Source organism: Delphinus delphis, chromosome 13 (genome assembly GCF_949987515.2).
Source record: "Delphinus delphis chromosome 13, mDelDel1.2, whole genome shotgun sequence".
In the NCBI taxonomy this organism is placed as follows: Eukaryota; Metazoa; Chordata; class Mammalia; order Artiodactyla; family Delphinidae; genus Delphinus; species Delphinus delphis.
The window spans coordinates 613,237-626,620 of record NC_082695.1 but is presented as its reverse complement, the minus strand read 5'-3'; the positions used below and the strand labels follow the sequence as shown (position 1 = coordinate 626,620).

Below are 13,384 nucleotides of genomic sequence, written 5' to 3'. Positions count from 1 at the left end.
CTGCTTGCAGAGCCTGGGTCTGATGCTTCTTCCTCTGTCGCTGGCAGGTGTCAGACCCATACCGGACAGCAGTCAGGGTGAGTGTGTGTATGCCTGCTTGCCTCACCTTGGGAGGAAGGGGCCTGGCGGGACCTCAGGGAAGGTCCAAGGCCAGGGAGGACCCTGGGTGCCTCTTGAGTGGCCACAGGGGTGCACTGTGACAGCAGGAATCGGGGGGGGGAGCGAGGAGGTCCTGGCCTCAAAGCTGAGCCCGTCGCCCGCCCTGTCGCAGAAGCCCGGGAAGTGGTGTGCTGTGCACGTGCAGATCGCCTGGCAGATCTACCACCATCAGCAGAAGATAAAGGTGAGCCTGACAGCTCGCGCTGCCGGCCGGGCCTGTGCTCCAGAGGCTGCCCTCGCCCAGGCGCTGTGCTGGGCTGGGAGGGGTTGGAGGTGGGGAGGGGACAGGACAGCAGTGTGGGGGGAACTCAAGGCCACTTCCCACCTGGCCACCCAGGGTGACGCAGGCAGGGGTTTGGGAGGAGCTGACCCTGCGGGCCTCCCCACCATCAGTTGAGTCCTCCCAGTGGGCCGTCGGCCCTGTCCCCTTCTTCCCCCCAGGTGTCTATTAGCACTTGGGCCTGCTGTGTGCCTGGGTTTTTAGCCAGGGGCAAAGATGACCAAAAGCGCTCGCGGAGCCTTCGTGCTCCTGGGGTGGGGGGGGTGACAGGTGGTGAACGGGAACCCAGCTCGAGGCCGTCGCCCTCCCGGCAGGTGGTACCAGGCGCCCTGGCCGAGCGACACAGGGAAGTGGGAGACCTGGGGACCCACAGCTGGGGCAACGGGCCGGGGCGCTGCCCTCGTACCGCAGAAGGGTCTCCATGCTCTCGTCTGCCGTCTCAGATAACGCGTTACCCCACGCACAATACTTTTAACTCATCACGTTCTAAATGTGCTACAAAGGACCAGTCACAGAAAGGGATTTACGACAGATTATTGTGCAATTCAACATGCAGATGCTTAGAGCCACCTAGAAGGCACAGGGAAGGAGGTGGGGCAGCGGCCCCAGCTAGGGCCCAAGCCTCCCGCTCTGTCGCTGCCGTCTCGGCAGATAGAACTCACCTCGCCCCGTGCCTCCTGCGGCCCTTGTGACCAGGGACGGGCTTCGTAGTTCTGTTTAACTTCACTAAATTTGAATCTTAACACTGAAGGTAAATTTAGTCATCGGAAAACTGGAACGGCTTGGGTGTGGGATGTACGTTTCCAGCTCAATTTTACAAAATCTAAACCAGGTATTTCCAGTGAAAATGTCGCATCCAAATTGAGATGTGTTTTAAGTGTAAAACACACCAGCTTTCAAGAAGCGCGTGAAAAGGAGTGGAACACCCCAGTCAGGACCTTCCTGTGTCAGTCACACATGGCGTTCGGTTATTCTGCATCTGCTGAAACGTCGTCAGGATAAATCTTAACCTGTCTGTCCGCTCACTGGGCAAGGCCAGGAGCAGGTGGTGTCCCACTTTGCTGGCAGCTCACTGGCAGCCCCTGCGTACCCTCTGTCCCGCAGATGCAGCTGGGCCCTCACAAACTGGACACGGGCGCCAAGCTGGACTTGTTCAGCAGACCCCCTGCCCCGGGCGTGTTCGCCGGATTCCACTACCCGCAGGACCTGGCCCGGCCCCTCCTCTCCAGCTCAGGTAAGACGGCCTGGCTCGTGGGCGCTGGGGGCTCGGCCACCGTGCAGGCCGGGGGGCGGCCGGGCGGAGGCGTTCTCACCTTTTCCCTCCAGCTGCTCGGGCAGCGTTCTTGTTTCTCCGGCCGTAGCTGGTGGGGTCTGGCAACCTTGCCCTCCTCGAGCTTCTCCCCCTGCGGAGACTCCCCCCCACCCCCAGCCGACCTGAGCCCCGCGTGGACTCTGGCCAGGATGCCCTCCTCTCTGGGGCGTCCTTCCCGCTGTCCCTCCCAGGAAGGGTCTGGCTTTTCTCTCGGAACCCGTGTGCTCGCCCCCGCCCCGCCCCCCAGCAGCCGCGCCACAGCCTTGCGGCGTCAGGGTCCCTGGGACTACCCCAGGCTCGCAGTGCTCCCAGGACTCGGCACACGTCACACTCCAGCCCCGGCTGTATGCGTTGCAGCCTCGGCCAGGAAGAGGGGGAGGGTGGAAATGGGTGGGTGTCTCCCGAGCACTGCCCCAGGGGCCCCAGGACACACTTCATTCCCCAGCGAGGAGCCGTGACAGCAGGGCGAGGCGCTGTCTCCCAGAGAAGCTCGTGGAGACCCACTGCCCAGGGTTTACTGGGGGCCGTTCACGTAGGCAGTTCTGCCTGCATGGACCAAAACCCGGAATCCCAGAAGGAAAGCAGGTGCTCACACAGACCACCTTGTTTGCACAAGCAACTGAGCTTCCGTGCGGCCTTCCTATCAGAGGGAAGCGTGAAACCTGCTGGAACCCGAGTTCCCAGACGCTGAGGGCAGCCGAGCAGCAGGCCTTTCCGAGGTCAGCGGCCTTGAGCCCTCGCTCCGGGGCTGCTGCTGCTTCCTCCCCAGCTGTCAGGCCCTCAAAGGACGTGACCTCCTCAGAGAGCCCTCCCTGACTGCTCCTCGGACACCTCCCCCCGCCCTCCTCCAAGCTCATGTACGCTCACCCCCACCCGCTGCCCCTTGCACATGGACACGTGGTCCATGCGGGCAGCCCGTCGGCACACTGGCACGACGGGTGTCACGCTGGCCGTCTTGGTGAGCGTGGCGCCTCTTCCCAGCCCTGGCTCCACCACCCTGATGGCCTCCAGACCCCAGCCAGGCGTCAGGGCCCCTCAGAAAGCAGAGGGCCTCCCATCTGGGCCAGAGCCCACAGGCTGTGGCCTGGGCCCCTCTGTGCTCCTCACCCACCCACGGCCCTGTCGATACACCACCCTCTTTAGCCCTGGGGCCAGCTGGCTTCCAAACTTTGACTTAAGGTCGCTTGGAGGTGAGGTCAAGTTTCTAGCTGGGAGCTCTCTGGGGACTCGAACCTGCGTGCGTGTGGGTGGAGGAGCCCACCTGTGACGCACACAGCGCACCACTGTTGGGGTCCCCACAGGTGGAGGGAGCTGGAGGGACACGAGGGGGCGCCGTCACTGGTCTCACCAGGCACTCACTTCTAGGCTACGGGATGGGGCACCCTAAGCGGCAGAGTCGGCCCCTGACTCAACAGGCCCCGTCCCCAGACTGGGCCTACCGGCTGCCCTCCAGGTTCGGTCCTGAGGGGCGTCGGGGGAGCCGGGGCTGTTGCCATCGTGACGCTTGTGGACTGTGGCCTGCAGCCAGGGGACACCACAGGACGAGCTGCGGCCTCTGGCAGCCGTGACTCGGGCCAGTGTCCGCCAGCACCCAGGCCGCACCCACCGTTAGGTGACCGGGACTGTAGCTCTGGTCGGAAACTCCAGGGCCGCTGGCTTCGGGAGAGCCCCCTGAAGGCTCGATCGCAGGCCGTGTCTCTGCCCTTTTTCCTCTGGGGGCTCCACTGCTGTCAGCACCTGCCTCTCTGCTCCACCCCCTCGGGGTCCCCCAGGCTCCGGGGAGATGAAAGCCCACCTCCTACTTGGTCACATGCCTGCAGTGGGAGGAACAGCCGCCCGGGGCGCACCCACCCTTGGAAGGAGCCGCAGTCGAGGCCCCGGGTGCACTCCGGCTTCCATCAACCTGTCCCCCTCTCAGGTGCTGCCCATCCCACCACCAACCTGTTCGGACCCTCAGCGCATCCTGGCAGCTTCCTGCCCACTGGTCACTTGACGGGTAGGTGCCCCTTGAGGTCCGTGCGGTCTGGCTGGCCTGTGCTGACCTCAGGGCTGGGGGGATGCAGGTGGGTGGGGAGATGACCCCAAGAACCGGGTAGCCCTCCGATTGCGGAGGTAGCACCTGCCAGCTTCGGGAGCCACGGGGTGGGGGGAGGGTCCGGTGCGCACGTGGAGACCCCTGAGCCCTCGTTACCCCCACAGACCCTTTCAGCAGATCAAGCACCTTCGGGGGCCTGGGGAGCCTGGGCAGCAACGCTTTCGGAGGCTTGGGCAGCCACGCGCTGAGTGAGTGACTGCGTCCCCCCCCCCCCCCGCCCGCGCATGCGCCGTCACTTCGCGCACGGGCACGCGTATGTGTTTTCCGCGCGCACGCCTGCGTGGGGCGGGGCCGCCCTGACGCCGGGCGCACGGACCCCTTTTGCCGGCTCCTTGGGGCACGTGCGGGTCTGAGGTCGGGAATCTCCATGTGTGTGCGTCTTCCTAGCAACGCTGCCTCACGCTCCCACCGCCACCCACCCCCCAGCTCCCGGTGGCAGCCTCTTTGCCCCCAAGGAGGGCCCCACGCTGCACGGCCTGCCCAGCCCCCGCGAGGCCTGGAACCGGCTGCACCGGGCGCCGCCCTCGTTTCCCACGCCACCCCCGTGGCCTAAGCCTGTAGACGCCGAGCAGGTCTCAGCCCTGACCAACCACGACCGAGAGCTGGACAAGAGCAGGGAGGAGCGGTGAGTGGGGACCCTCCGCTCTCCCATCCTGCCGGCTTCCCGCCCCCGCAGCCCCTAGGCAGCTCAGCGGAGCCGCGCGTACCTGCCCGCGGGGCGCACTGAGCTCTGCCCTCAGTCTCCTTGGTTGGGAGGCTGTGAAGTCTGCATCCTCAGGGCCCGGGAAGACTAGGGGAAGGGAACCCCACACCCAAGCACTCTCCATTCTGTCTGCACAGAGGACCCTTGCTGGTGCAGGGTCTGGGCAGGGACCATCCAGGGCGGGGGTTCACTCCCTCCGAGGCCTTGGCGGGGACCGTGGGCTTGTGGACCACAGCGGGGCCTCGAGGGAGCTCAGATCAGCAGGGCAGAGAATGCCGTTGCACGCTGCAGGGGGCCGCTGAGCCACCAGGGGGCCCGAGTCTGGGAGGTACACCTGTGGGCAGGTGGATGGGGGCTGAGCTTGTGCGTGCTTCCCTACCCCCAGCCCCATGCGTTGTAGAGCTAGGCCAGGGCAGGGGAGGTGGTAGCCACGTTTTCAGGTGAACGGCAGAGGCTGGGGCTTGAGTGTTCTTGAGTCGTGGCCCGCCCCGTGGACTGGAACAGAGGGCTCCCTGTCCGGCCCTTCCACCCAGGTCCTGTCCCCCCAATCCTGAATGTGGAGCATTTCACTCATGGGTAGTGCTACGTGCCAGGCACTGGGTGCACAGGGTGGAGCTTGACGCAGAGCAAGGAGAGAGAGGAGACGACCTAGAATCAGCCTGGAAGACGGTGGGGATGTGTCGCAGAACCCAGGAAGGGTGCCAGGGAGCAGCCCAGGGCCTGCCCACCTCCTACAGCCACAGCACTGTCGCCACAGCGGGTCAGGAGCCCGGGGAGTTGCAGGTCCCCCATGGGGATCTCAGGGTCAAGCGGGTGGGGCTCGAGTAGAGTGATGGTGGCCAGGTGCAGCACAGGGTTGGTCAGGGGGCCGGGGGACCTGGGGACTCCCAAGGGGAAAAGGAGCCTCGGATCTGACCCAGTCAAGCCCAGCTGCCCTCCCAGCCCTTCATCAAGGTGGGGGCCGTGCCCATCGTGCTCCTAGCTCAGGAGCAAAGGACTAAGAAGTACAGGGTGAAAAAAAAAACAACAGGGTGGCGCCTCGGGTGAGAAGTAGCCTGCAGTGGGGTGGGTGGAACTATGGTGACCGCAGCCAGGCCACACGCTCCGCATGAGGAAGGATTTGCAGGACCCTGTCCCTGCAGCAGGTCTGGGGCATGGGTGGAACTGCCCTAAGTTTCTCAGCGAAGGACTGTCCGGGCTCAGGGGCTCAGCGGCCTGGGTCCCCGTGGAGCGCTCTGCGGTTCCGCTGCAAAGTCGGTGTCCGTGGTGCTTGTGGAGGGGAAACAGGCGTGGGGTAACTCGTGGGGACGTGGGTTGTGGTCACCACGTGTTGACGGGGTCTCAATAGCAATGATTCCACGGGAGGCGGGGGTGCTAAGCGGACCCCACACGCACGCACGCAAGGACCCTGAGGTCACTACGGCGGGCAGTGGCCTCGTCACGTTGAGGTGGGAGCTTGGTGTCGGGGGAGCTCGCTGCAGGGTGTCCCGCCAGGCTGAGGGGGGCTGTCTTGTCGCTCCCAGGGACCTCCTGGAGAAGACGCGCCTGCTGAGCCGGACCTCGCCCGTGGCCGCCGTGGGCCACCTGGGCAGTGGCCTCCTGCTCCGCGGCCAGGGCGAGCCGGGCCGGACCGGGGTGCCTGCCGAGCGCGAGGCCGAGCCCCGCGTCAAGGAGAGCCGCTCCCCGCCCCGGGAGGACAGCGCCAAGCCCAGCAAGGCGGCCCTGGGGGACGGCCTGCGCCTGGCGGGCCTCCTGGGCCGTGAGCCGGCGAAGCCGCTCGAGGCGGCGGCCGAGCGGCCCCAGAGCGACGTGAAGGTCAAGGAGGAGCGCGGGGAGGACGGCGACGCGCCCCCGCAGCCCGGCCCGGGCCTCGCGGGCCGCGAGCGCCCAGCTTTCGCCTGGGAGCCACCGCGGGAGGCCTACCGCGGCCCCGAGCCGCCCCGCCGCGCCCCGCTCGCCCCGGGCCCCGCCGCCCTCCTCGAGCCGCCCGAGCGCCCCTACCGCGACCGCGAGCCGCACGACTACAGCCCCGAGCGCTTGAGGGAAGCGCGCCGCGACGAGCTGGAGCGCGCCCGGGCCGCGCACTTGGACGGCGCGGCGCTGCTGCCCGCGCTGGGCGCCCTGCACTACCCGCGCCTCGCGCCGGCCGCCGCCGCGCTGCACAACGGGCTCCTGGCGCGGACCCCGCCGGCCGCCGCCGCCTCGCTCGGCGCGCCGCCCCCGCTGGTGGCCGCGGCCGGGCCCCCCACGCCCCCGGGGCCGCCGCGGAGCAGGACTACGCCGCTCGGGGCCCGCGCGCCCGGCGAGGCCCGCGACTACTCCCCGTCGCGCAACCCCCAGGAGGTAGAGGCGCGGTAGTGGCCGCGGGGCCGCGCTTGCCGCACCTGCGAAGGTTCCTCCACGAACGAACGCACTGCTGTCGACTAACCTAAACGTCTGTTTCTAGAACTTAAGCACAGTTCCATCGGTCCTGGGGCGATGCTCGCTCTTCCACTCGCAGCCTGCGGAGTTGGGGGTGTCATACACAGCTCTTCTGGGGGTGGTCTTTTGTTTTCCGAGCTTGAGATGAGGCTACTGGAAAAAAAATTCAAGTTTGTACCTTTTTTCCCACAGGTGAGAAGCGTTTTTAATAGATTTGTATTTTTTTCAACTTTGTGCTCTTTAGACATTTAAATGAAACAAAAAAGACTTTTGCTTTTTAACTTTTAGTTTGCTTTTGCGATTTAATGGCCTCAGAGCCCCAGGGGGTTTTTTTGTCTTATTTATGGAGAAGAAAACGGTCATTTTGTCCAGCGCACTGTGAGGTCCCCACTCAGGCCCGGCCCTGGCCCTCCCTTGGTACTTGGAACCGAAGTTACAGATATATATTAAGATAATTAATAATGTACAAAACTTTATTTGCCTTATTATGCAGAAGTGTAGAAGGGTTTCTTTTTCGGTTTGTTTTTTTAAAAAAAACACAGTGTAAATAGTCTGTTAATATAAATATATGATGTTATTAAATTCTTAATTTAGGTAGACTTTATAAAAACGGTTTCTAGAAACTCCTCTGGTTATCTGTTTAACGTGGTCACAAAAACCCACCCGCTGTCAGTTGGAAATGCCCTCAGACGTTTAACTGCAGCACCGTCCTTCAACTATGCAAGCGCTCAGGGCGGCCGGGCCGCCGGGGGGACCACGGAGCGGCCCTGGGACGTGTGTGCACCTTGTGCTGACTGTGCAGTGTCCTCGGGATCCACCCCAGACAAGTAGGGTTTGGGAGGTGAAAAGGCTAAAGGCACAAAAGAAATAACTTCTCTTCTCACGGAGGACATCAGCAGACGTTTGTCTCATGTTTTCCCACCGGCCAAGGCCTTGGCATGATTTCCTTTTGGTTTCAGTCTTACTTTCATAACCCCGTGAATGTCACCATGCCCTGTCGTCAGCGTACCTTGTTTCCTGGCATCCACACCTGTGTCCTCGGCGTTTGAGCCTTGGTTCGGCCATCTGTAGCTGTTCGCTTTCTTCGGTTCTGTATCTTCAACCCTGTGTTTCCGCTGTAGACTCCGGTTATTTTAAACATTCTGTTCTCACATCAACCAATGAAGGAAAATACAGCCTTGATTTTGGATGGACAGGTGGTTGAGTGTTTTGTGGGGCTTTGTGACAGCTGGGGGTCGCGCACCCACCCTCAGTTCCTTCCCGCACCCTGGCTGCTGCCACCACCAGGGCTGCCCAGTGGAGCACCGGCCTCGAAGTCGCCAAGCTCGCCTCGCCCCGCTCCCCCAGGCCGTTCAGGCTCATCTCTCTGACCTTTGCATCTCCAGCTGGGCCTTCAACTCCGCTTTGGTCACGTGGTCCCCACCCTGTCGTCTGCCACATCACCCCCGTATGGAACTTGTCCGCTGGGTTGGTCTTCTCTGTGCACCGGCTGTTGGGGTGCACGTCCAGGGCGGGGCGGGCCTTGCCCCCCGCTGCCCCAGCAGAGCAGGTGGTGGCTGTTGGAGAGGGGAGAGCTCAGGAGGGAGGGGAGCAGGGGCACAGCTGGCTGCCTCCACCCGCTGGAGGAGAAGGGCGAGGGGGCTCCTGCCCTGGCCGTGGTTTAGAAATGGGGCCCTGGCACTGTACCCCAAGTGGACTGGCCTCCTTGGGTGAGCAGCCAGGGCCTAAGCAGGGCCTCTGAGCCCATGACGGTCCCCATGGAGGGCTGGGGGTGCCCTTCATCCCCAGGGACAAGCTCCTGGTCACCGTTGCACCCTGGAGCACCAGCCAGGGGCTTCTCCAAAGGGGTTTGGTTCCCGGGGACCAGCGCCACCGGGCCGCAGTGCCTTCCTCTTGCACATCTTGGTTTTCCCTGGTCTCAGTTCTCCTGTGATGGACTGGGGAGGCTCATGGCCACGCCTACCCTGGGCTGCCCCCCACCCCGCTGCAGGGTCCCTGCAGAGCAGGCAGTGAGAAGCAGAGGCCCAGCCGGCTGGCGCCCAGGGCTCTGGGACCCCACCCATAGGTGTAGTTGCAGGGTGGGTGCAATTCAGGGTCTGCCCTTGACCAAGATCACTTGGGAGTCCAGGGATATCAACGTGAAGGAATAAAATACTTGAGTTAAAGCCAAAGGACACAGTCTGCACTGAACCATAGGGACCAGGGGAGTAGGCCTATGCTGCTTGCCTTTTCCCAGACAAGGGCCCCTAGCAGTATGTCACCTGCAGGGTAGTGCTGGTATCTGCCCTGGGGCAGGCCATCCCTAAGGGACGTCCTTTTCGAGGGATCCTGTTCTCTAATGGAGTGTCATCCAGAAGGGTATGATTTTTGATGGAGCAAAATCAATAACGGAATTTGCCCACTGGGGGGCGCCCTCCGTGCTGGCTCATCACCCAACAACGGCCGTAGTCTACGAAAGTGGCCCATAGGGACCGTTGTCTGTAAGGCAGCACCAACCTCCAGGGACCCACAGTCCACGCTGGAGTGCCACCCCCTAGGAAGCGTCTGTGAAGTTAAATGATTGTCAAAATTTTTCAATAAAAGGATTAAAAGATAGAATTTATAGTTTATAAAATCCCCTAGAAGGTAAAACAAAAAGTGAGTTGAAAATGTGAGAAAAGGTGAACGACTTAGACGGCCTTTCCAGGATGTCCCTCATCCAACTAATAGAATTTGGGCGGCGGGGAGAAAGCTAAGTGCAGTGGGACATTTTAAAGGAGCGATTTTAAAACATCCTGGCCAAATACCAGTCAAGAAAAAGACGTATCAGACACGCAAGGATTCAGACAGACATTCATTCCCTGCGTCTCTTCTTTGCAAGCCACTGGAAGAAATATTCCGGTAAAATAAGGGTGTAAACCACGTGAAAGAGAAAGAGAGGGGCCCAGGAGGTCGCCCTCCTGGCCCAGGAAGCAGGTGGGAAGCCTTGGGGGAGGCTATGAGCACAGACTTTGCTGCTGTTCTTGCAGACAGTTTCTCTATGTGAACTTTAGGGTTAGCTTGTCAAATTTTGTTAGTTTTCTCCTGTCACTTTTATATTGGGATAGCATTGGATTTATAGACGAGTTTGGGAGGAATTGACACCTTTACAATGTTGATCCTTCCTGATCCACCACAGGACTCTCACTGATGTATTTAAGTTTCCTTTCCGGTCTCTTGGCGAAGGTCTCAATTCTCTTCCGCTGTCTCGCAGCTTCTCGCGTGTACTCCTCGGTGTTGCCGCTTGCGGTAAAGCTGCGTGTCGCGCTGCTCATTACGACAGTGCGGAGTAGCTCCTGGTTCGCGTGTCTGCCGTGGGTCTCTCTCCCTTCCTGTGGCATTGGTGCTGCTCGCCGAGCACCCCGCAGCCTCCAAGTGCACAGGAGGGCTGTACCACTGGCCCCCGTGTGTGGGCGGAGCTGTGGGACTCGCCCTGGTCTTCGTCAGCCGCGGAAGGGCATAAGCTGCTTCTGAGCAGGGACGCTCGATCGCTGGTGTGGCGTCCCCCGGGGCCTCGGCAACCAGGACTGTTCCCAAGCGGGCTGCACCGTGGGGCCCGTGGTGGGAAAGCACAGAGCAGAGCCCTGAGACGTGGGGCTGTCCGTCATGGCAACACAACCGGACCTCTCCTGACCAAGGTACTGACCAAACCTCCTACCAGTTCCAACGGCCTTTCTGTTGGTTCTCTTACTTTCCAGGTAGACTGGGAGGTCGTCTTCAGGCAAGAACAGTCTGGCTGTCCTCCAGCATCTTCTCGCTGTCCCCTCGTGCTGTCCCCCCGTGCTGTCCGTATATAGTGGGTAGTTTGATGTTAAGTCACCAGGTTTTCTTCGTTAGCTCACTTTTTAAAAATTTTAAATCAGACACAGGTGTTCAATATCTGTTAGCCGGCCGTGTGGGTTTTCTCTTTGAGTCGGATAACGTCACACATGGCACAAACAGCTGTCCTGCCGCTGAACCGCCTTTGTGCTTACGCACTCAAGTCCTTGCGAAATGGCCAAGTCTGACCAAGCGAACCCGCGCTCTTCCGCTTGGCCCCCGCTGCCTCGAGCCAGGCACTCGATTTTAAAATGGTTGTAAGTTGCACACTTGACCACTTCAACCCAACAGGTGTGGTGTTTTTGTTTGTTTTTTTTTTGGCTGCGTTGGGTCTTTGTTGCGGTGCGCGGGCTTCTCATTGCGGTGGCTTCTCTTGTTGCGGAGCATGGGCTCTAGGCGCGCGGGCTTCAGTAGTTGTGGCGTGGGGGCTCAGTAGTTGTGGCTCGTGGGATCAGGAGTTGTGGCGCACGGGCTTAGTTGCACTGCGGCATGTGGGATCTTCCCGGACAAGGGCTCAAACCCGTGTCCCCTGCGTTGGCAGGCGGATTCTTAACCGCTGCGCCACCAGGGAAGTCCCTCAACAGCTCTTTGGTGACCAAATTTTATTCTGCTTCTCCGAGTCCTGAGGAGGAAGTTGAGACTTAGTTTCCTGTGCCTCCGTGGCCGTTTAACGCGTTGCCTGGCAACCTTGCCGCCATCTTTCTGAGGATGTTGCGTTCATCTGTGACCACATCTGTCCCCCAAGGAGGTCCCGGCGAGCCTGCCCCCGGCCAGGCAGGGGCACTGACCTTTTCTGATTTTAGGGGGTAACCCGTCTCTTCAGCATTACTACCTGGTTTCAGAGACAGTTTGGGCAGTTTTTATCTTCCTGGGAATGGGTCTGCTCTCTGAGGAATGTGGGCGCATCAAGCGAATGGGTCCACACAGCACGCTTCTTCCAGTTTTTACAACTGTCTTTCCTCTGAGACTGTTGTCTTTCACGTTCCTCGGGCTCACCGGTGTCTCCTCTTTCGTCAGTCAGACTCTCAGAGGTTTGTCTCTTCTATTATATTTTGCAAAAGCCAAACTTTTGGCTTTTGCAGGGAGGGTCTTCCCTCCCTCCCGTGCCCCTCACGCCCGCAGGACGCAGCGCCCCCGCCCTCCTTCTCCCCAGCAAGCCTCCCAGTGCTCGGGGCTCCCTGCCCGCGGGTCCTGCAGGGCCCACGCCGCCCCCGAGGCTCCAGCCGCCGGCGCTCGCCGCATCGGTACCACAAAGCGCCCGCTTTCTCTCCAGCCACGTTACCGTAGCCACAAAGCGCTTCCAGGGGCATGCTTGCGCTCAGCCCGCAGCACCTCGGGGATCAGCCACCTAGAGACTTAATCCGAAACCCTACCCAGGGAGCCGACACCTCTTGTCACTTCTCATCAGAGTTTTGGGGGAGACCACGCGGAGTGTCTCCAGTGACGGCCACTTGTCCCGAGCGCGAAGCTCCCGTCCCCTGACCATCTCCCCATCGTGGCCCCGCGTTCCGGGGAATTATCGATAGTTTCGTGACCCACTGGGCTTTAAGCCAGAGCTTCTTAGCGCAGGAAGTGGCCGCGCTGAGCAGTGACCGCCAGGCAGAGCCTGCAGCAGGGAGGCGGCTTCACCCCTCCCCACGCGGATAGAGGGACGGCACCGACCGTTCACAGGCGGGGCGGCCGCGGGCCACGGGCTCGGCCTTGCTCGGCGCTGGACGCCTGCCAAAGTGTCAGGGGTCTGAGGGGGCAGTTTCCGTCTGGGGAGATGAGAATTTGTGGAGATGGTGGTGGACGGTCGCTCAGTGCGAATGTACTGAATGTCCCTGGGCTGTGCGCTTAAAATGGCTGAGAGAGAAATTCTTATGTCGTGTGTTTTACCACAGTTTTTCAAAAATTGCATTCTGTGACTACAGAATAAGAAGTTTGGGGGAAGAAAAAAAGTCAGGAAAACTGTAGACCCACTTCCTGCCCACTGCGGACAGGCGTCCGCAGCATTTTGCGTGTGAACTTGGGGGCGAGGAGGCCTGGGGGCACCCGTGGAGACCGCTTTCTCGTCTGCAGAGGAGGTCGTCCCGTCCTCCCCGTGACGTGGGAGACGTTGTGCGACTTGCTCTGGACGAAGAATCACCCAAGTCTCTTCCGCAGGGTGGTGCCCGGGACCGTGGCCCCCGGCCCCCGGCACCGCGGCAAAGTCCCCGCGGCCGCCCAGCCACCAGGCCTCAGAGGCGGGGCCACCACCATCGAGTGACCCCCGTGAGCCCCTGTGGAAAGTGGCCCTCGGGTCACCTGTCGCCAGCTCCCTTGCAGACCCCCTCCTCCTGCTCTGCCTGGCCCTGGACCCGAGGTGGATCCCGGGGTCCCTCCTCTGAGGAGCCCTCAGTCTGCCATCAAATCAGGGCCGCCCAGGATGGCAGGAGGCCAGCGGGGGGGGGGACGCGGAGGACATTCAAGGGGACAGATGAGAACCCCACCCGGGGCCCCTCCGTGAACCGCCGCTTCCTCTCCCTCCCTTCCCAGGGCCTGGGGCCCGGCAGCTCTTCCCACCCATCTACGGTGTTTCTAGAACGACTTGGAGGG

The 13,384-nt window shown here is 61.7% G+C and overlaps 1 protein-coding gene across 7 annotated transcripts in view; it reads left to right on the top strand.

Annotated features, from left to right (window-relative positions):
- The window catches only part of FBRSL1 (fibrosin like 1), an 87,382-nt gene extending 78,971 nt beyond the window's left edge, over window positions 1-8,411 (top strand). For 3 of the 7 annotated variants that reach the window (XM_060027829.1, XM_060027830.1, XM_060027827.1), the window contains 7 exons: window positions 48-77; window positions 272-343; window positions 1,544-1,673; window positions 3,670-3,747; window positions 3,951-4,034; window positions 4,273-4,471; window positions 6,073-8,410. In XM_060027829.1, the coding sequence (XP_059883812.1) occupies window positions 48-77; window positions 272-343; window positions 1,544-1,673; window positions 3,670-3,747; window positions 3,951-4,034; window positions 4,273-4,471; window positions 6,073-6,907 (1,428 nt within the window). In that variant the 3' untranslated portion in view covers window positions 6,908-8,410. Of the gene's footprint in view, window positions 1-47; window positions 78-271; window positions 344-1,543; window positions 1,674-3,669; window positions 3,748-3,950; window positions 4,035-4,272; window positions 4,472-6,072 lie in introns of all 7 variants that reach the window. The other 4 variants (XM_060027833.1, XM_060027828.1, XM_060027831.1 and 1 more) reach the window with 2 other exon arrangements.
- The last annotated feature ends 4,973 nt before the right edge of the window (window positions 8,412-13,384 follow it).